The 22882-nt window shown below is 45.4% G+C and overlaps 1 protein-coding gene across 3 annotated transcripts in view; it reads left to right on the forward strand.

The window, feature by feature from the left end:
* Positions 1 to 249: 249 nt before the first annotated feature.
* Positions 250 to 22882, forward strand: part of CARHSP1 (calcium regulated heat stable protein 1) — a 37772-nt gene continuing 15139 nt past the window's right edge. Inside the window, exons 1-3 of one of the 3 annotated variants that reach the window (XM_032983593.2) lie at positions 250 to 384; positions 19940 to 20064; positions 20322 to 20514. In XM_032983593.2, the coding sequence (XP_032839484.1) occupies positions 20342 to 20514 (173 nt within the window). In that variant the 5' untranslated portion in view covers positions 250 to 384; positions 19940 to 20064; positions 20322 to 20341. Of the gene's footprint in view, positions 385 to 2105; positions 2158 to 19939; positions 20065 to 20321; positions 20515 to 22882 lie in introns of those variants that run through there. The other 2 variants (XM_042798712.1, XM_042798710.1) reach the window with 2 other exon arrangements.

Raw genomic sequence — 22882 nt, forward strand, 5'->3', positions numbered from 1 at the left:
GAATCACATTAGCTGATACATTTCCCCCCTACACACTCATTTCCTTGACTCAAATCGTGTAAGTAATTGCAGTTTGAATACTTTAAATGAATGAAAAGTGGTATAATGATGCTATGCTATCAAGAAATCCTTCTGTTTTTTCCCTGTCAGGACTGCTGAGAGGAGTGCTCAGTCCCTGCAACAGCCCAGACCTGTGTCTGAGTAAGCAGGGGACCAGCCAGGAGGAAAGAGGAGAGGCAGGAGAGCCCCACAGCTCTAGACCACCTCCTGCCCTGTGAGGTGCTGGCAGTGGCCTTGGGGAGGGCACCCAGCCCTGCCTGCATCTTGGGAAGGAGCCTGTGCTGCCCTGCTGCTGACCACCCCACGCCAGGGACAGAGAGCAAGGTAGGCACGTGTGCTGAAGATGATTAACTGATCCTTAGAAATTGTACTGAGGGAAAGGAGGGGAGGGAGGCAACTTGGAGTTTAGGGGGAGGCTGGAACCTCTGTTGTCTCCAGCAGCTGGTGAGAAAAGCAGCAGGCAAAATCACATTTCCTAACTGTGATAGCTGGGGGGACACATGCACATTCACATGGAGGGTCCCCCAAGCCCACAGTCTAGTGTTGAAAACCAACCTCACGACTGTGGCCATATATTGTCATGTATGTCTCATAGGCCATGCATTTTCACTTGGGAAGAGGGGAGAAGGAAGAAGGATGACTCACGAGTGCTGAACTTTTGAGGAAAGTGCAGCTGTAATTCCAGACCGTGTGACTGGGGAGTTTGCTCTGAACAGTGCTCACTTACGTAGTGCTTTCCCTTCATCCTCCTCCACCTTGAAAAAATCAGTCAGTTTTGCCACACAAAACAAAAGAGAAAAGATTTCCAGGGAAAAAAAAATAATGTTTTAAGCAAGTGAAGTCATCAGTCCTATTACTATGTATCTTACAAAGGGGTAGGATCTTGTGTGGAACAGAGAGGTAAGGTACTTTGGAAGACGACCATGGGGCTGACATAGGAAGCCCATTATTTCATATTGTGTGACCTCTTCTAGATGCCCTGTCTCAGATCAAACACTGTGTGTTATAGGACTTACGTTTATTTTTCTTCATTAAAAAAAAAGGCTTGCTAAAATCTGTTTGTGGCAGTTGTAACAGAAGTTGCACACTGCTGTTTCTTACATGATTATGGTTGGCTAAAAGAGCGTATACTTCTTGTCTCCCGTCACTAATATTATGAGGACATGCTTTGTCTGGTACCTGTAAGGGGAAAAGAAACAGAAAGAATTAACTCAGTGCCTAAGCACTGTTTTTAAAACCATGTTCTAAAATGCTGTGGTTTATTACCAGTTAGGAGAATTTTGCACACATGAGAGCATTGCTAAAACTCTGCTGACTGGAAATGGGTACTGCCCTAACATATTTTGGTGATTCTTGTATTCCTAGTAAGGTCCTTGACAATTAACGCAGAGTGTGTCCTCAGTGCTGTCCTGTACTGTCTCATCAGTTGTCCTGGTGCAGCTTCCACTTCAGGCCCTGTTGTGGCAGCTCTGGCTCACGCAGGAGATGCCAAACACATGTGAATGATGCTACTATGGAGCACATGTGTGGGCTTTCTCGTCACCTTGCACCACAGCTCAGTCCCTCATCCTTCCTCATTGCAAAATATGGGAAAATTTACCAGAAGTCTTCTTTTGTAGCTTCAACTGTTTTTACTGAGCTCTCTGGCCATACCATCCCTTCTTGAACACCATTGTCACTTCGTTACTGTAATTTTATTTTTTGACAAACGGGCCTGTGGCCGACAGTGGAGGTCTCCGTGGCTGTGACTAGGAGAGCCCGCGTGTGTGCCGTGTGTGCCCGTGCACCGTGGGCATTGCAGAGCGGGGGGGGGGGGGGGGGGGGCATGAAATGAAACATAAAGAAGCGAAGCTCTGCAGTCAGTAAAACGCATCGGAAGACGCCAGCCCGCGGCTCCGGTTCCCCAGCCGAGCAGCCCGCGCTGCCCGCCCGCGGGGCCCGGAGCGGGGCGGCCCGGGGAGGCGGCGGCGGGGCGGGGCGGCGCGGCCGGGGCTGCCGGCCCGGCCCACCCGCCTTATAGCGCGGGGCGCGCCGCGGCAGCGCCAGCGCCGCCCGCCAGCCCGGCCCGCAGCGGCCGCCCGGCCCTTCCTGCCCGAGGTGAGCGCGGCGCGGCCCCGGGGGTGCCGAGCCGAGCCGAGCCGAGCCGAGCCGAGCCGCTGCCGGGGCTGGTCGGGGGTTTCCCCGAGGGAAGCGCGGGGCGGGGGGTGAGCTCGGGAAGGTCTCTGCGCCCGGCGTGGCCGGCTGGGGGCTGGGACCCTGGCAGGGCAGGGGAGGGGAGCCGCCCCGGGTGTGCCTGCTGGGAGGTGCAGCCTCCTCTGCTCTCGCCTCCTCCGTAGCGGTGAATTTATTTCACTTGAGATACTGGGGGTAGTTTGCTTGCGCTTTTTTTTTTTTTTTTTTTTTTTTTTAAAAAAAAAAAAACACTTCTTGGAATTGGGGATGTGTCATTGTTACACTCAGAATTGCTTACTTTATAAATCAGGAGAAAAATCATGTTAAATAAGAGCTTTCTCCCACTAGGAAGAAAAAGGTTTAGTAGCACTGGTTGCTTAGAGGGATACCTCCAAACTTCTTATAGAGTCTTGCTAGAGAGTCTGTTGTTGCGGCATGAATGGTTTGCTCTTGCAGTTACCACTTCGTTAAAACTGGGGAAAACAACTTTTATTTTACGTTCTCTTTGCATGTTGGATGTGTGTGCATGTCACTTCTTGCCCTTGTAGAGAAGCCTCTGAGCTTCAGTTTTGGATCTATGCCTCTGAATTTGTTTTTTAGGGTGGGGATTTGAAGTTTTTTCTGACTGTTTTTGCTGGAACTGCAGAGCTACTTCTGAGAAATGTTTGCAAAACCTTCTGTGGTGCCAGATTTGATTTCTTAGAGAGTCTGAGAAAATTCTGAGGCAGCTTTGACATGATCCTCCTGATGGTTATTTTTTGTGAGGTTGAGAAAGGGTTTTTTTTGACTGCTGTTCCTCACCTTTACCTTCTGATTATTGTATTATATTTGGCAAATGTTTTTTTTTTTTTTTTTCTTTCTGTTGATTATTAATAATGGAACATAGCAAGTCCCATGAATGTAGCTGCAGAGGGCTTGCACTTTCAGAAATGCAGCTTAGTACCTTGCTAAATCTCAAGAGGCTTAAATAACATGTAGTAAGGATTTTTTTTTTTGAAGTATGCATGTATGAAGATTTTCTGGTTTTTAGAGAAAAAATTGTGTGTGCCAGAAAAAATGTAGGAAAGATATGACTGTTCTCTGGCAATTTTCACATGCTGTGTGGGGGTGTAAAAGGAGAGAACACACATTTCTTGCGAGTGGCCCTTTGCAGGGGTAGAGCTGAGGCTGGAACTCAGCCTGCAGCCCTCCGTTCGTCGTGACACCCGTGTGTGACACAACCAGTTGCATGGTTGTGCTGCCTCTCTGTCCCCTGTGTCCTATGCACCCACTTCTGGCTACAACTGCTCTCTCTGCTCCCTGGAGCTTCTGTCAGTATGGTTTGTCCATGGTTGTAGATATTTTGATCAGCGTCATCCCCCTCCTTTACTTGCGTGCATGTAAGCACAGAAATATTGGCATAGAAATAGTTTGAAAGTAGCCAGATAAGGCCAAGTAATGCTGACTTCAGCCTTATGTTTGTTGCTTTTTGGGTAGTGGTGTACTTCTGGTGAACCCAGTCTTTATATACACTTGAAAAATTAAATGCACCATGAATATGAATGTATCTACTGCTAGTAAAGCTCCCTTACTGCAAACTGCCAGCCCGTGTTGGTATTACGCTACATGAAATGTGGTTCTTTAGGTGAAGAAATGTGGTGTGTGGGGGTTATTTCTAGATGAAAGGACCAGCAGGCAATGGCCAAGGTTGTTCTTGGTGCTAAGCCTGGCACCAAGAAGTAAAGAAATCCTTCCCCTTCTTCCATTTCACAGTAGGTGAGCTGTAGGGTGCAGAAACGGTTGAGAGCTGCTGGCTGTGGCTAGGGTGGCTTCAGGGTGGAAGCTGTTGTGGATTTCACCTTTTCTTCTATTTTTGTCTTGTGTTTCTATCAGGAACCATTTTTGGATCACTGCTCATGGGGTAGACTTGGTAGGGACTGATAATGGCTTGAAACTGGTCATGATCATCATTAGCAAAATGTAATGAGATTGTAACTTTTCAAGTCCATGTTGATAAACATTCTGGATGTTGGTGAGGAGAGTTGATGGTTAATCTGCTGCTCGTCTGGAAGGTTTCTAACAGAGTCTAAAGGGAAGAATTGAGTTTGAAAAGTGCAAACCCCATTAACTTCTGCCTTGGAGCAAGGGAGGGGATGGAGGCAGTGCTGAGTGGGGCTCATGGCCTTTCTGTGGGGCTGGGAGCTGCCTTCTCCTGGGGGCTGGCAGGCAGCAGGGCTGGAAACAGCACTGCACAGCAGAGGGGTGGCGATCTTGGAGAAGAAAAAAAGGAATTAAACGGAATGTTTGGAGGGTTTTCTGCACAACGGTTTAAAAAACCCCAAAACTCAAATCCTGCTTTTTGCAACAGGTTGATGTGGAGAGCCAAACAAAAAGAAACAGCTGAAACACTGTAGAGAAACAAGTGATGCAGAGTGGTAATTTGGGTTTGCATGATGTATCACTCCCCAGTGTAGTTCAGATAAAATGAAAAAGAGAAAGCATTCATCTGACTAACTGCTTTCTCTTTTCTCTCCGGGCAGGGTAGAGACAATTGTTTTGATTCCTTCTATCTCAGTCTAATATTGTTTTTTCCTCATGTCCGAGGCAGCCCTCTGCACAGATCAGTAATCTCCATTTCCTCTGCCTCCTACGCTGATCTCTGCTCGTTTCCGTTCGTGGCTGCCGGTCCCGATGGTCTCTGGGGGCTGCAGGGGGTCACTCAGAGCCCGGCTGAAGCAGCGGTTGCCTTGCGCTGCTCTCTGCTCTTTCAGTTCCGTAGTTCTGTTCCGCTGAGCCAACCTCTGCTAGCTAGGTAGCCGTTTCAGGATTTTTCTTTGTGCCTGTTCTCCTTTTTCATGACATGGGTGTGGATGTAGTTTGTGTGATATAACCCTTGTTACCAGGAAGAGCACTGAACAAGGCAGTGACTGGTGTCTGTGCAGGTAACAAAGGCAGTGCTGCATACATGGCGTTGAACTCTCCCTGTTGCAGCATTTCTTCTTGCACAGTCTCCCTTTTCTGTGAATAAACAGCTGCCTCTTGGTTTTTGTAAACAGGCACAAGCATGATCACGTTGGAGGAAGACTTTGCTTTTTTCCCCTTAGCTTCGTTACTAAATAAAAAAAGACATTAAGGAACAGACCATGCAGAGATTGGAACTGCTCTGTCATGAGGGGGCACCTCAGAGCACCATCCCCACCTCGGTGGCAGCTGTGAGGTGTGTCTGTGAGAGGAACCAAACTGACACTTTCTTTGTCTCTGCGTGGTGCAGAAAGACACTTACTTAGCTTTTATTTCTATCATTTGGAGATATTGAAGTGGTGCTTCTGTAGTTTGCTGTCGCCCAGGGAAGTTGTAAAATACCATGTAAGTCAAGTCGCATCTTCTCAGGCTTGGCCATAGGGCTTACGGGTAAATGGGACGTGGGTTCTGTCCTGGGAGCATGGCCTCGCGTTAATGGAGAGGGCTTCAGTGGCCTGGAGAACCCCCTCCCACTTCAGTTAAGTCAGATTTCATTTGTGTGGTTCCTCCAATGCTACAATCTTCCTGATTTCAGAGGCTTGCTAGTTGTTTATTTGCTGTTGATTTGAGGCTGTTGCACAGCTGCTTTTTTTCATTGGGATTGGGCCAATTTAAATATAGATAACTGAAGTAACCTAAGAAATCCTTTTTAGATAACGATTGAGGGTAACGACACATTAAGAGGTTGCTGCATTATTAATGCAATTTGAAAAGAGAATAAAAGTCTAAAGGAAATGAACATTAAATTTTTGACCCTTTATCCGTGATGTGAGTGTTAGGCTCTGCGGGCTAATCTAGCACTTGCCTTGAATTCTGTATTTCTCCAGGGAGGAGCTGGAGATAGGGTGAAGGTCTTCGCAGATGTTTAAATACTAGGGTGTTTCAAGGACAGCAAATATGAATTTAGCCTTTGGGTTCTTGCCAGGCTGGTTGGGCAATAGGTACCCTGTGACCACACATTTCACCTAGCAACGGGGTCTGGGAAGGTAAATTTGGGGTTGAGCTGCAGCCTCCCTTTGAAGGGTGATCAGATAGTGGAGGGATAAAGGCACAGAGCAAACAAAATAGCCTGCAGCTAAATCCCTGGGTGGTTTTCCACCAAGAGCAGCACTGCAGGGAAAGGCTCCATTACAGTTTTCTGGAAAAAGCAAGTAAGCCTGCGTGCACTGCATTGCACGGCCGTGTTCCTTACCTTGATGGCTCTGTGCCTGATCTGATCACAGACCACTTTGTGCGGGACAAAGGAAAACAGAGAACCTTGACCTGGTAGTTTCTCTTGAATATTAAACCACGCTGGTCCTTTGCCATGCCTCATGAGTGGCATATGACTTCGGAAGTGGCAGAGCATTAAGAGCTAAGGCTGATCCCAAGAAGGAAGGCAAAGTACATGTTGGTGCTGCTTTGGAAGCTTGTGAGCTAACGCTCTGTGGACTGCTTTGAAACTGGGGTAGGAAGCCAAGCTGGATCAAGTATTGATGGTGCTGTAGCCACACTGCTGCGGTGTAGGAGCCTGTAGCAATGGGCCACTGGCTCGCTCAGCCGCGTGTAACGTGCTGCATGTCACATCAGCAGTGGTGTATTTGTCCCATGGTGGAAGACAGGCTGCCAGTTGGCGTGGAGCCACAGCTGCCTGGTGCAATTACAGCTTTTTGATGACTAACAGTTTAAAAAAAAAAAAAAAAAAATTCTGAAAATCAGAGTGTGAACCTCTGCTCCAGAAGCTGTTTATGCAGTTAACTTGGGATAAGGAGTAAGGAGGTTTGTAGGCAACCCACCATCTGATGTTCACCTTACTTTCCCAGTGCTGGTCTTGGGCAGGATAGGAGGGATGGTGTATTCTGTAGTGGCAGCTCTGCCATGGGGAGTTACGCTGCTTCCCTTCAGGCACAACTCTGCATCTTAAAACTTTTCCAGGAGCTATGTGTTTTACAAGCTTTCAAGTTATTTGCCAGTTGCTATTTAAGAGACTGTCCAGACAGAGTAGTCTCTGTCCAGGAAATAAACATTTAATCTTGCCTGTCCAGTTGGAGAAGAATTTTCTTTTTATGTTAGTACTCATATAATGTTTGCTTTGTTTACATTGTGCAGCCAGTCAGGTTGCTCAAGGCACTCTAGTGATAGGGAGTATACCATTTTATGAGCTCCTGCCTTCTCGGTGGTTATTGTTTGGTGGCTTTCTCTTCCTGATACAATTTCAGAAGGCTGGTCAAAGGCATTTGCTTGTTTTCAGTTATGTCAGTTACTTGATTAAAATAAACCATGGTCACGATTGCAACTTCTTGACAATTACTGAAAAGGGTAAATGAAACTGCCAACCTAAAAGAATTTCCTATCTAGAAAAATTTATACCTACTACTGAGGTGTAAATAAATGATTCAGATTTTTTTCACCTAGCTCAGCAAGGCAGTGCCTGTCTATGCAGTGGCATGTCCAGACTGGGAGCTCTGCTGACAGTAGCCAGGAAAGGTAGAATTTACTCGGCTGTGTATTTTGTGACTCTATTTCCTCCAATATTTTGAGAAAATCTAGCAATGGGGATTATGAAATGTGATGATAGCCTTTTCATAGAGCCTCTTTGTGATGGAGACTGGTAGGAGGAGTTCTTATTTCACATGGTATGTTTTTCACTTTACTAGTAGGGGAGAGAATAAATAGAGTGAATATTTGTATTGATTTTCTGCTTTATGATGGTATGGAAAGTGTGCCTGAAACGTGATTTTACACAAGTCTCAGTTCCTGAATAAACATGTACTTTGTTTCCATGCAAAAAGGCTGCTTTTCCCTTTCCTAGGAATTCTGACAGAGTCCTCAGAATTATTCTTACCAATGTTTAGAATACAGGTTCTAGAGGAAAATACCTGTCTTTATATATGTATCTGTGCAGCTCCACTGTCCTCTGATACATTATTTTAAAAGATTTTATTTTAATTTTTCCCCAGTACCATGTTTAAGCAAGAAAGATCTCTCTCCCTGGGGACATGAGATGCACTGCAGTGTCTTTTACCAGTACAGGGACTTTGGTAAAGAAACTCACTTCTGGAACTAGGCCAGGCTGAATGTGGCAGGGCTGCTGCACAGGCACTGCTGGCAGCGTCCCAGGGTCACGATGTCATCATATTGCTGTCTGCACTGTCAGTTTTTCACACGCTGACCTTTCCCACCCTTCTATTCGTCAGGCTTTTAATGTAGACAAACCTCTCCTGAAAATCCTGCCAGAGGAATAAAATAAGAAACAAAGGTAGTGCAGAACTGCCTTGGCATTTATCACAGCCCCATGGGGAGAAAAGTGGTTTTGCTGGACACTTGCTAGGCTGGTGTAATTGGGGTCTGGGATCCTAATCGAATTTGTTCTTAAATGTTCAAATGTGGCTGGGTTGTAGTGCTGCCTTCTCCCTGGCACCAATCCTGAGGATGATTCTCTCTCTGGTGCCCCACCGACGTGGAGCTGTGCAGCCTGGGGTCTCCTGGATACCAAGACCAGGGTGAACCCACCAGACGTGCGTGTAACTGGTTTCCCAGTGCTATGACATGACTTGTTCTGGACTTACTGATTGCTTCTGAGGCAGGCAGACGTGCAAGCCTACCTGAGGTTACTTAGGTGTGTGACACCATGTTTCATGCAAAACATTGGTCTGGATAAAAAAAACAAAGGCACTGTTAATTTCTTTGCCTTCGTTTTCTTGCTGATCTCGAATCTCTCTTGGTTGTGGGTCTGTTCCAGCTTCACGTCCCTCCTGTACAGGCCCTTTGTGCGTTGTGTTAAACCTTTGTGGGAAGGACTGCACCCCAGCGCTGTGTGCATGGGACTGCTGTAAGAAAGAGCGCCGCAGCAGCCTTTTCCTCCTGGTTGCAAGCATGATTCCTGCCTGCTTTCAGCAGGAGAGGCTGTGGGTCCCAGCTTGCAGGGTAGGGTGTTGGGTTGTGAATCTTGGATATATGAATATACTTCCCCAGAGTCCAGTGTGAGAGGGTGCATTGAAGAAGCATGTCCATCTGTGGTGTGTGCGCAGGGCTTGTTCCCAGCTGGGCTGCTCGCCCTGCTCTCTGGGTGTGTGTGGCAGGCAGAAGCCCAGCTTGCTTTTGGGTTTCATCCATCCCTGTCAAGGCTGCCAGCTGGCTGTAGGAGCCCCTCTGCTTGCCTGCACCCAGCCCTCAGTACATGTGGTTTTCTAGGTTTGGCCATTTTCTTTGCCTCTTCCACCAGCCCTGGTGCAGAAGCCCTGGTGCTAGCTAGTGGGTCTGGTTACCCTGCTGTGCTGCTGGTATGTGGCTAGTATGTGGCTGGTATGTGGGAGTCTGCTATCAGCTCCAAGTGAGCAAATCTGGAAAATGTTAACTTCTTAAGGTCATGTAACTGTTAGCACGTGACCAAACAGGTAAATTGAATTAAAATAATCTTTCATAAAGACACTCGCCACCATTGCTGTGTGCAGTGTTTGCTCTGCTTGTGTGTCCCATGCCCTCTGTGTTTGTTGTTGAAGTAGGTACAGCTCTTTGGGGTAGTGACTGCTGTAATACAATGCTTAGTACAATTTTCTATTAAACATGTGCTTCTATATTAATTTTTAGTTTTATACCTGAAGAACACACATGCTTCAAGATTCATCTGCCTTTTTTCAACTATAACAGTTGATTTTTACCTCCCCTGAAAAGCTTGTGTTGCCTTTTCCCTTGCTTTGGTCTGTGTTATCTTTTGAGCATTAACACATAGACATAAATAACAACAATGGCATCTGTGATTCTGGACAGCTCTGTCCTTTTCCGTACACTTCCAGCACATCACTGGAGCCATGGCTCTCGAAATCACAGCATGGTAAATAGTTTTGTTGACGTGTAAGTAGGCATGAAACCCAGCCTTGCACATGTGCCTGTGCTGGCGCTGCAGTTTTGCAGGCAGTAAAGCACAATATGACTCCTTTTGCTATTTAACTGGCTCTGAGTGCAGAGACTGGATGTGCTGAGCAAGAAAGACTAGTTTGTGCACACACCCTAATTGGGGAAAGCAGTCGCACTCCCTGTAGGTCCATTTTCTCATTAGTTGGCTAAGAATGATGCATTGCCTACAACAGACTTGCTGGACTATTGGTATTGTAAGCCATTTTTTGAGACTGAAAAGATTTTTTTCCTAAAAGTCTGAAATGTATTATTAGTGATGTTTTCCAGACTGTCACCCAAGAGGATGTGATGGAGGATTTGTGTAACGTAGGTTCCAAAGGGTTCCGTGTTTGTTGAAGTGGCTGCTGTCCCTGAAGCAGTTTTGGAGGCTGTGAGCTGTGGGTGTGTGCTTTGGCTGTATTACTATTCACGCAATCACAGATTTGATTACACCATATAGGGACTACCTGTTTGTCAGTGCAGTAGACCGCACAGATCTGTCTAAAGCTGCAGTTTGCAGTGGGAATAGTTGTGCTAGCAAGGCTGAGCTGAGGAGAGGTATAACAAGACCTAAGGTAAAATGGCAACGTTTTCTATTTCGCAAGTAGTTTATCTGAGTGTGTTTGCTTATGTATTCTCTGTTTTGCAAGTAGATTAGTTATATAAGAAAAAACAGATTTGTGCAATATGTGTATTTACATGGCACTTGTCCTATAGACTTTAGATAAACAAATAAAGACAATTTCAGCTTGAGAGTCAAGAGCTAACCATTAATTTTATAGTGTTGATGAAGCACTTGCCACCTGCTGGAGCGTGAGTATGACTTGCTTGTGAGCAGCATTCACGAACACAGTGTTTGAAGATCCTTTGCCTCAGTCTCCTTTTCACCAAAAGCAGAATGGAAGCTCTTGCAGGGAGGTTTTTTGGTCTTGGGACAGGCACCTTGGCAGTGGCTGTGCTGCATTCCGCTTGCTGCTGCGGGACAGACATCAGCCTCAGGAGGGGCAGGTGCTGGGAGGGGCTCAGCAGTGACCAAGCCTTGCCACAATTGAGACCCACGCTGAGGAGGCACAGCACAGTTGCCTGCTGGAGGAGGAAAGCAAGGGAGCATTACCTCCCTCAATTAATCTGTTTTGCAAGAAGTCTGTTTTCAGGTCTCATTGCTCTCCAGCAGTATGATCCAGACTGGAGTGAGACGGACTCTGAATTTGATCAGGGAACCAAGGCTGGCTGTCATCAGCTGGCTTAACCTCTGTGGCTCAGTCAGGGTTTTATATCAGCTGTGATGAGACATGGCTGGTCCTCATCACGCTGCTGCGAAGGAAATTGTTGTCTGCTTTAGAGCTGAGGAAATGAGGACAGTGAGGGGGAGTCTCAGGGTCACAAGCACAAGCTTGTGTACATCATGGTGAGTGACACTGTAAACTGAGTTGAGAAACATGGTGGAGGGAAGAAAAACAGAATTGTTAAATGGGCCAGTGACCTATAAGCATATATATATGAACCTTCTCCATTAAAATTTACACCTGTCATCCCATCTCCTGTCTTTGAGAGATTGTGTGTGTGTGTGTGCAAAAATACTCCCTTTTGTGTGATTTTAATGGCATGTGCATTTGTATACCTCCAGGTGCTCTGTCAGTTAGCACAGGCTGAATATAAGTTTCATCAAGCTGTCTTTGTTGGAGTGATGAAGCCAGTCATTAACCTTTCATGCAGGTGGAATGTAGTTTTAAAACTTTGCTGTGGTAGAAAAACCTATTGTGGGTGCAGCTGCTTGTGCAGTTGTGCTGCTGAAGCCTGGGAAGTAGGATGCAGGTAGGACTGTGGGACAGGATAGGACAGGAGAAGGCTTTAATGGAAATCAAGAGCATTTCTTTGTTCCTCAATATAAAGTGAGAATTTTCATCACTCTTGTGTCAGATACAGAAGATTTTGTTTCCTAGAGTATTTCAGTAAATTGTGTATCTGTTGGTCATTAATTGATATTGATGCAGGTTCCTAATGACATTTCAATCACAGACCTTTTGTTTAATTGATTTCTGAGAGATCTAATTGAAATATATTTAGGTTATTAGACAAGGATGCTTAAAAATATGCATAGGAGGTGTCACAGTGAGACTGGGAGATGGCCTGTGCATTGGGATAGACAGAAAATAGCCAGGCCTTGCAAAAAGGAGTCTGGGGTGTGTGGGTGCCTCACGGTAGTGGTGTAAGTATCAAGTTATTTATGAACGGTTTCTGACTCTGCACCCTGCCATCTGCATCTTGCTATAATACTGGCAGATGAAATATCCTCAGAGGATTATTTTTTTTCTTTGCCAATACTTGTATGCCTCATAAATTTCCATGGTTATAGATCTCTGTAATGTTAACTGGTTTTCCCTATTGAAAATGTTGATTAGGGAGGAAACACAGTGAACTAATTGTTCTGAGTAACACTTGAGCCACATAAATATTTCAGGGGATTTCAGTAGCCTTAAAAGGCTCAAAGTTGCACATGAACAAACTTACCCGTAATTGTGGCTGAAGTTTTGTGATGTAAGAGGGAGCTAACAAAGGGAGAGCTTTTCAAAAGTGTCTAGGGATTTACACATGTATAACTATTCTTTATAATAGTATGACACTGTATACACCCATTTGCCTTGTAGATAAGCCCTAGACACAAGACACATGAGATATTTCTCATGTTTTGGTATAAATATTTTCTGCCAAAATGAAATAAATCCTGGAATAAATCCACATGGGATGTGCCAGCATGGAAGTAGTGGCAGAAGCAGGGCTTCAGACTTGCAAAAGCACTGAAGGAAGAGCTGAGTTGCGGAGCTCGAGAGCAAGTGCTGGAAGGGAAAGCTTCTCCCCTGTTCAGCCATATGTTGTACTTCATCTGGGAAATACGTAAGCTTACTGTGATTGAGTGTGTTTAGCAAGAATAGGATGAGATGTATTAAAGAGTTGCCAGCCTTGGATAATGGAGGTGTGATGAAGGGAGCAGGGGTCAGGAGTGATCAGAAACAGAGTTTGTGGACTAGGAGCTTATGCAGAAAGCAGTTGGCAGACTGAAAGCAAGGCAGGACACTGGGTATCACACCCCAGGCTTGGGCTGGCTCAGCATGGTGATCTTGCTAGGCCAGGAGTGATGATTCATGATCTGCCGGCAGCCATGCCTGGGGCTGGCTCAGATCTGGGCCGTTAGCTGCCCCAGTAGTGTGTGGATGGGTGTAGCAGCTCGTCCCCACCATGGAGGCTCCCAGCTGGTCCCACCGTGTTTGGTCGGTGAGAGGCGGCTGTGCCCTGCCCAGGTGCAGGGGGTCTGTCTCTCAGACTTATTTCAAGCATGGTGCTCCGTAGCCTGCAGATTTGCATGAGCAAGGAAATAAATGAAGCTGTATGCACGATCTTTAGAGTTGCCATGGGCTTACATTTCAGGTAAGGTTACACCATCAGTATACTGTGCCTCTTGGTGCTGGAGGTGCCTGCACTTGTCCCACATGAGTGGGGCACAGGCCAGGCTGTCGCTGTGCAGACAGCAGCTCTGGTGCAGAGCACAGCTCAGTCCCTTCCAGGCTTTAGCCTCAGCAGTGCTGTGAAGCAGTGTGGGCCCATGCTTCACAGCACCACAGACTTTTCCCCCCACTGATAAGGCAGGATTTCCCAGAGCCACTGTGACAGCACTTTTCCCTTGCTCTTTCCATGCCCTCCTCATACTGTTCTCATGGCCTTGTGCTTGCAGCCATGGTAGCATGGACATGGTGGGTGCTCATGAGAACCTCCCCCCCATCTTCTTGCTGTCTCTGTCTTGTGAACATTTTGGTTTGTACTAGAGATAACCAAAGCAAAGTGAGCAGTGTTGCAGGTGACAGTAATTTAAATTCTTGATGACATTAACCACTAATATATGTGCACAGGAATGTAAGTCACTTGGCAACAGCTGCACCTGATTAGATGCACTAAATGTCACCATCATCTTCATTGTTCCTTGGGAAGAGCTCCTGGAGGATACTTGCCTGGGACCTGTTGTTGCCTGTCCAGGCTCACCATGAGCTGGGGAGTTTTCCATCTCTTTTAATCAGCTCTTTAAACAAAGAGTTAGATAAGTGAGATTTTGAAAGCAGGCTGAAGCCTTGGACGTGTGCTGGTCTCAGGACAGCTCTGCTGTTCCCAGCTTGGCAAGTGCTGCCCAGCATTGTCGCAAGGAAGTCACCTTACCACTGGGTCCTGTTGTGTTCTGCTCCCACCAAAGTACCTTCTGACAACAGGTAGGATGAAATATGGACCTTGTCATATTACTGTGCATGCTTTTCCTTCAGGCACATCCTAGTGAGTGCTATCATCTGCGGCAGCCAATGCACTACAGCTGGTTACGACCCCCTCTGCTTTTAAGCAAGTGACCCTGTCTAACTCTGTTTGGGCCAATTGGGAGCGAGAAGTTTATGCAGCATTAATCATGGCAAGTACTGGATTTCCAGTATGAGAGGATCTCGATTCCTCTGTACTTTTGATGAACCACAGGGTATCACCATATACCCTTCAGTATAACCATAAACCAGTTGAAATGTACCTAATCTAACTATCCACTGTGTTCCTTAATCTAAATGCATTTTATTTAAGTGCATCTGGTGGCTTACATGAACAGTGGAAAATTCAGGACTGTTAGAAGTCCTCATCTTTTTCACTCTACTATATAGGCTGCTGTTGACTTAGTTCCCCTCCCACCCCTCTCTGTTGTCTCTGCTGTGCAGGGCTGGTTTTCAGACACAGCACACTGCTCACTAGAGGACCAGAAGGACAGCCACAGTGTTTGGGGAAAAGGTGCTCACTGCTCAGACTGTGTGGAAATAGTTGTTGCTGCTTAAACTCAAGCCTGTTCTAATCCAAATTAATTTGTATGCACAGACAAGCAATAGGTATTTTCCTTGTTGTCTTGTCTTTACCTTGTAATTAGGCTTTTACTGGACATGAGGATGGTTGGGCAATGTCCCGGTCTCCATTAACTGCCAAATCACTGCAGTGTGTGGGCACTCCTCTGCAGCCTCCAAGAGCATAATGATTATACCATAATCCTTTGTGTTAACACGTCACATGCATGTTGCAAATCCTCTGAGTTTCAGCATTAATTGAAATACCAGTATTAATTGTGGAAAGTTAGTCACACAAACTAAGCTGGAAGGGGAAGCTTTTTGAACCAGCTGTTTTGTGACTGTGTGCGTTTCGTAACTGCTTAACTCTGTGACGCAGGAGAAATGCTGTGATGCTCTGTGGTGCTGGGATCCTTGTGTACACTGGGGTCTGAGTGCCAGAAAGTGCTTTGGAAAGAAACTGCAGGTGGGAGCAGTACTGTAGGCTGGTGCTCTGGTGCCTCAGAGGGGTGCTTGGGAGCTGCTTTAGAAGAACTGGAGGCACCCTTGGGAGCCAAGCACCCCAATTCCTCTCCTTCATCAGGGCAAGGTAAATAATGGGGGGAGCAGAGGGCCCTGGTGTCTTCAGTAGATGAGAGCAACAGACATACTGTTGGGAAAGGGCACTTTGGAGCAGAATCAGTCTCTAGTGCCCAGCATGTGCCATTGAGCTGTGTTTTTTTCCCTTGCTGAGAAGAGCTTGTATCTGTCAGAAGAGCAGGCAAAGCTCAGGGGCTTACCTGCACAGCTTCCTTAGAGAAGGAAAGAAGTGCAACTGTGTAGAATAAATTTGGAAGCCAGGACATTTAAAAGTGAATCACTTAGAAACAACGTCAAGAACTCCTTTTAAAGCCAAGGTAAACCCAGAAAACAAATGTTTTCAGATGTCCCCATTCCTCTTAGAGGTTGTACTGAAAGAGCTAACTTCCAGCATAACCCAGTTGAAAGCAGCTGCTCTTGGTGTACAGAAGCCTCTCTCTCTCTTTGAGGAAAGGCCTGCTTTTCCAGGCATGTGTGGCCAGTGCTGTCCTGTTCATAGGTCATCGTGGTACTTTCTGAAAGCGGCGTTTCCAGGCGAGGGAGGATAGAAAGAGCTTTTTCTCTGTGCTGGAGCACTGAAGCATGCAGAGCAGCGCTTCCTGGGGATGAGCTCTATGCCTGCTGGAGGTGTTGCAATGCCTGGTGTGTGAAAAATAAACCCTTTAGAGACGGAGAGATTTCCTGGAGTCTGTCACCCTACCCTATCCATTTTGAATTTTTTCCAGGTATTTTCTTTAATTGAAAGTGAGACCAGATTTCCGTGGTAGTGTTGTGCTGGTCAGAATGGATAACTTCCCCAAAACTGCTATTTTTTAGGGTATTTTTAGACCTAAGGGGTAGACTTAAAGAAGAATAGAAAACAAATTTATAGATATATAGGGAAATGATGGTAACACTTAACATCCTTAAGCACCCTAACCTTAATTACTTCAGTAGATTTTTTTGAGTAGTATTTTATGGAGAATTTCAGAAATTTCTCCTGCATATATTGCACTCTGTGCTTTGTAGGGCACCTGTTACAGATGACATTTTGGTGTCTCTTTGTGTATACATTGGCCAATTGTTCTGAAAAAGGTATGTTAAAAAAAAAAACCAAACCATATTTTTTTCTCTTTGAAATGTTAAATTAGCCTGTTGTTTCCATGGTGCTTCTGTGATTTATTTTATTTATATTTGTTTAGTAGATACCCACAGTCTAAAAAAAAAAAAAAATTAAAAATCACATCAGTAAAAGATGAATGATGCGTGTTAAAATATGGGCAGATTTATGGGTAATGTGATACATGGTTGGAGATTCCTAAAGAGTCCGAAAATATCTATCACCACCTTGCATCGTGTTACATTCATTCTGTAAATACCTGATAGCAAATATTTTGCTGTCTCAAACAGAAGAGAGATACTGTCTGTATTGTCCCTCATCTCTGTTGTAGTTGTAATCTCACACTGCTGGGCTTTTTGTAGCTATGGTTTGCTGCTGTGAAGTCCTGGCTGCCTTCACAAGGCATAGTGGGAGGGCTGCTGGTGGGGAGCTCGAGGTGCTCCCTTAGCCCTGTCTGGGGTTCCTGTGATGCCCTCCTTGCCACGGGGAAGTGGAGGGTGCTGACTGGGCTGGAGGGACAGGGGAAAACTAATGGAAACATGGTGGGAGGTGGTGGGCTTGAGAGATGTAAGGAAGTAGGTTTGTTCAGCTAATCACAGAGGCGAAGGTATTTGTGGCTGCTGAGAACGGGCTGGTAGGCAGCTGTCTGAGTCCCAAGGGTGATTCTTGATTTGCAGAGGGTCAGTTCAGAACCCAGGATGACATCTGAAAAGCACCTTTGAAGACTGCCAGTAACTGCATCTGGAAGGCAAAACTTGTGTGAAGAGGAGGGCTGGGGGCATAGGGTTTTGGTTTGAGTGTTTGCTGTAGGCTTCCTGCGTAAGCACTGCCCAGCCTCGGAGTGCCGTCAGCTGTGCGTACAAGTGGGGACAGCGTTTCCGCTCCTTCAAGTGTGCTGCCAGTGGAAAGGAGTTAACCCCTGTATGAACAACGTCAAAATAGTGGTCACACCAGAACAAAGTGAAATAGCTAAACTCCACCTTTGTCTCCAAATAGATTCAGACGAAGTGATCTTCTGCACTGAGAAAGCTGAGTGGAGGTTTGCAGGAGGCAGGGGCTGCTGTCATCCCACTGTGTGCAGTGCACATGGTAAAACTTGGTAATTCAGTGTCCAATCCTTGACACTGTCCGATTTTTATGATTGTCAGAGGAGCCCAAGAGGCAACGGATGTGCCGGTGCACTTGCACACACAGTGATAAAACATCCATGCCAATATAGGCTGTTGCTGAGCTGTAGTGCAGCCACAGGCTTTCTATCGCTGCTCATTTACATCCCCTCCTCTTCTGAGCTGTACTCACTTGCTGCAACGGGTGTGAAGTCAAGCGTAGCTGCTCCTGGCTGCCTCCAGCTGCGTGCATTTTTGTGTGAGCTCTCACAGAGCTCTGATCACGATTTAGAATTTGTGTAATAGAAATTATGAGAGTCGAGGCCATTCATCCACTTTGCCTGTGGGCAGAGAACAAAAAGGGTATTTGTACAGTGAAATGGCACTGAATGTTCTACATCACTGTTTTATGTTTACAGAGCAGAGGGCACAAAAATAGCATAAATGGGAACAGTAATGTATGTTAGCACACTTGTAGCTCCATTTAGCCTTTTTTATTTGTAACTATTTTTGTGGTTCATCTGTGTTTTAAAGAAAGGAGGGAAAATTCTCCTGCCTCTCTACCCTTGTTTGAGGAAGGTGATGGGCAGTATTTTGTGGTTGGCTCTACTGTATTGTGAATAGCTCTGCATTTTGTTTGTCACCTGACAAGCTGGTTTATATTTAGATTAGGATAGAAAGCGTGTGATTCTGAAAGCTGTGTGTTCACTTGTGCAAAGGTCAGACAGTGTGTGCTGAGTTATCAGAATGGGGTTTTAATTGTTTGCTTTTACTTTTCCTGTATTAAGAGTTACGGTCCTGTTATGTCAAACATGCATTCCTTGAGAGGAAGGCATCCAAAAGAGAGGTGTTTTGAAATCTGAGGAGGCTTCCTCAGTACCAGCCAGCACAGCAGGTCTCTTTGGAGGAAGTTTGGAAAATCCTGTCCTTTTGGTGTTACCATCTCGGTCTCATCTGAACACTGTGCCATGATGCTGATCAGAGCATCAGCTCATGGGTGGCAAATGCCATCCGTATTTGAAATGCCATCTATAAAGCTGTGGTTTTGTTTTTAGCTGTTATTCTTCAGAACAGTATGGAAAGCTCAAGCTGGTACACCAGGGAACATGACTATCCACTTCTACCTTCTTAGCACCCTGAGCAATTAAACACAAAAGGCTTTGTTCCCTGGTGAATTCATTCTTAAGAGGCCTTTTTAATTTTAGTCCTTAGTTTCAGGAAGAAATAATGGGAATTTGTCATTGACAAGAAGGCTGCATCTCTCAAATGTCGTGTGAAGGATTCACTCCATAATTCATGGACTGGGGAGAGTGGGTGTCAAAAGGAGTGTGCATAATGGGTATGAGAGATTTCAGTTCAATGAAACTATTGGTCTTAAAGGCAGCTTTTCTCACCTTCGTGATATTTTCTTGACCCAGATTGCCACACTTTTTGCTAACTCATCCAGATATTTTTAGATTTTCTTAAGTAAGAATGTGGTGGGTTATTGATTAATTTTGTACAGCTTATTCCCCTACCAATGCAGTTGGGGACTTGCACAGTAATACCAGAGCAGTGCTGATTGATTTGTGTTCTTTCTGTCACTGCTGTACCTGTAAGCCATGCATTTGTGTGTGTAGAAGTACTACTGTTTCTTATCAGTCCTCCTCTTTCCATGGATTCTGTGAGTTTTGCTTGTTGTGTGAGGAGATGTGTATTGCTGTTGGTGTGCTGAGAAAGGGACCCTCTCCCTACTCTGCTGTAGGATGTGAAAAAGAACAAATCTGACTTGGGGCTGCTGGGGTTCTGAACGCAGATGTGGACTACTGGCTTCCTAGTTGCTGGAAGATCATAGCAGACTCAGACTTACCAAAGGGAGCTTCTGGGTCTGCCAGATCTCTACAGGCTGGAGGGGTCACCTCATTTTGGTCCGCCACTGCCCCCCAGCTTTGTCTGTGTTCCTGTCCTTGGTGGAGTAAGTTAACTTTCTGACTCTCTCTGAAGTGAATTAAGGAGCACTCATATGATTTTCCTCTTACAGTCAAGCTGAAGGTATTATGAGCTCTGACAGAAATGTGCTAATAGCTGAGCAGCAGCAACAAAGTTAGCAGCAGTGATTTCACCACGAAACTAACCTCCAGCAATGGAGATGCAGTCTTTATTTTAGCATTTCTTCTTCTAGTGTCTCTTTCTTGTAATGTGTTTGTGTGCAGATACAGGAGGCTCCTCTGTGCTGTGTGTGAGTGGTCAAACACCATCTGCCTGGGAGCAGCGTGGGGCACACTGATACCTAGTTACCTAGAGCTGGGGCTGAGCTGTGCTTCAGAAGCCATTGCCTGTGAGTACGGCAGGAGTAAGCAAATATGTGTTAGTTGTGGAGTAACCCGATTTCAGTGGAGTTTCCTAGTACAGTTTACAAAAGCTGTGAGATTTAAAAATAGATAACTGACTGAAGCAGGAGCTTTTGGTGCAACTGTGCCTGCATGTACGTCTGCAGGAAGTGAGTCGTACTCTTACAAAATCATCAGCTGAAGGATTTGTGACTTTTGTGATATTTCCCATTTTGGGCTAAGTCAGATCTCGTCCTCTCTCTAGGCTTTTCTTAGGCACCAGGAATGTCTTCTGAGCCCACTTCATCCGCCTCGCAGCAGTCCCCCACCTCTCCACCCTCACCCAGTTCTCTCCACCTGCCTGAAAACCGCAGGGCGAGAGATCGCTCCCCCTCACCCATGAGAGGGTACCTCATCCCCAGTCCGCTGCCCACACGACGGACCAGGACGTTTTCAGCGTGAGTACTGGGAAACCTGCATTTCATAGACACAACCAAATGTTTGCCTTTGGGCAGAGTGATCAGCCCCTGCCGAGGTGAAGGGGGGCAGGGCAGGGTGGGGAGGGGTTGGGGTTGTATCTGGAAGGTGCTTTGGTATTTTACTGTTATCTCTTCTCCAATATATTCTGATGCCACTAGACTTCTAGTGCAAATCGCCTATAGTTTTTCAATGTTCCGTTTGCATAAAGGATGTTCAAAGTCTTTTCCACTCTTTCAGACCAGAGTGTTACAGGGAGGGGAAAATACCCTGAGATTTTTCAAAACAGACTTTGTTGTCTGAAGCCTTGATTCACTTCAGACACTGGATTGTGGCTCTTGGGACCAGTTCCTGTTAGTGTTTTTTCATCAGCTGTACCTCCTCTTTTGGCATGTCCTCTCTTCTCACTGCTGGTGAAGCACTGGACCACATCTCACTGGAGGTTTTAATTCTTTCAGTCCTGACACCTGTGCTACCATCAGCTAGGTTACATTTTAGGGATGGTCCATGACCCTGTCACTTTTCAGAGGGCTTGTTTCCTTTTCTTATTCAGCTTTCACATCTCCATCTTAAACTTGCTCAAACAGACTTGTAAAAGAATGTTTGTTTTGAAGGTGTGAACCCTGATCTCGTTGGTTCTCTAAGATTATATGAGGTTTTCCATAAAATGAGATGAGGTTTGTTGCTATTTGTAATTATTTGAGGTAGTGATCCTACAGCAGAGCTGGGTTTCCCTGAGTTTTCCTGTGGTCCCATGGTGCTGTGCAGGCTACTGTGAGCCCCCTGCTCCCCAAAAGGGACTCCTCCACAGCACAGCAGCAGAGGATGGTGTTGCAAAATTTGGCCCGTGCAAAAAATTCCCAGTGCCTGTACTGGGCCCCCAGTGCCTTTGCCGACCTGTAGAAGTCAATGTGGGCTACTTTGTTAATCTCAGTGGCCTTTGAATCAGGGTGTAACCTGAAGCTGTGGTCAATCCATTACACTTCTGTCACAGTTTTGCAATTCTGTGTAAGGGAGATCTGGCACTGCTGAGTGAAACACTGTGGAAGATCTCAAACCAGCAGCTAGCCTGTTTTGTGCTGCTTCATCTAGTTGGTATGCTTTTTCTTTTTTGCTTCTTGGAATTACCCAGCTCTTTTCTTCGTGTTATCCATGCAGATTTAAATAGCATCAATCTCAATGATGCTTTGTATTATTACTTCTGTATTCAAAATGAGGTGAAAAGGGACAGCAGCAACAGAAGAAAAATTTATACGTTGCCAGTTCCCAAAGCCTTCAAATGCCCTAAACTTTGTAATGGAAGTAGATCGCTAAAAGGAACATAATTGACTTGATAATTGGGATTGCCCTTGAAAAACAATTCCAAGCTAGTTTGTCTCAGTGCTGTGTTAATAATGAGCTTTTCTTAATTCTTCTCAGCTGTTAATCCTAGTCTGGTTCTTACAAAACTAAAGAATTTGTAACTTGCCTTCCACAGTTCTTTAATCATTAATTAGTGTAGGAATCTTGCTGTATTTGTTTGCCCTGAAAATCAAAATTGCTCTAAACTTTTACTGTATTTTTTTTAGTGTCCTCTTTAAACAAGAGGAGCTCTAGGTGAGCTCTGGCCCCACATTTGTATACAAAAAGATGGATGTGACAGGCAGCGTCTTATTCATGGGATTATTTAGCTTTGGTTCATTGCAAGTGTGGGACCTTATCCCCCACAGTGCTTTATCTCCTTAAAAGATGCAAAATTGCTTATTTAGGGCAGTGAGTGCTTTTCTGTGTAACAAGCGCTTGTGGGGTCAGGTGCATCAACAGCTTTATAGAGCTGGAAATTAAGTGATTTAATGGAGATTTCTTCTTTCTTTAACATTTTCAACTGTATTTCTTTAGTGTTAGTTTGATTTAAGGAACAGTGCTGTTACCACACATTTTAATGATTTTATTTAGACTTTGGTAAACATTTGGGAAGGCGATGTCAATATTGCCATGATGCATGTAACCAAGTGGCAACACAGTCACTGATTTTGAAGAATTGCACCAAAATCCTCTTCTAACACAGAAGCAACCTACTGGATAGTCATGGGATGAGAAGGTCCTGATCTAGTAACTCCTCTGTGTAAACCCAGTAAGGTGTCTAAAGCAGTTGCCTTCATTAATTTGAGTGAGTTTGGATGGGTGGAGATGCAACTCGTGATGGAGAAAATAATTTAATCACACAGTTTTCAGGATGGGTCATAGTTCATGCAAGTTGTTTTTCTTGATGGCAGTAAGTCATCATAAAGGTTTGTCTTCAAACCTGTCTCCTTTTAAGATACAGTGGAAGAGGAGATCAGTGTTGAGTATTTGTGTTATGTATACCAG

Source organism: Tyto alba, unplaced genomic scaffold, assembly GCF_018691265.1.
Source record: "Tyto alba isolate M040663 unplaced genomic scaffold, T.alba_DEE_v4.0 Super-Scaffold_28, whole genome shotgun sequence".
Lineage (NCBI taxonomy): Eukaryota > Metazoa > Chordata > Aves > Strigiformes > Tytonidae > Tyto > Tyto alba.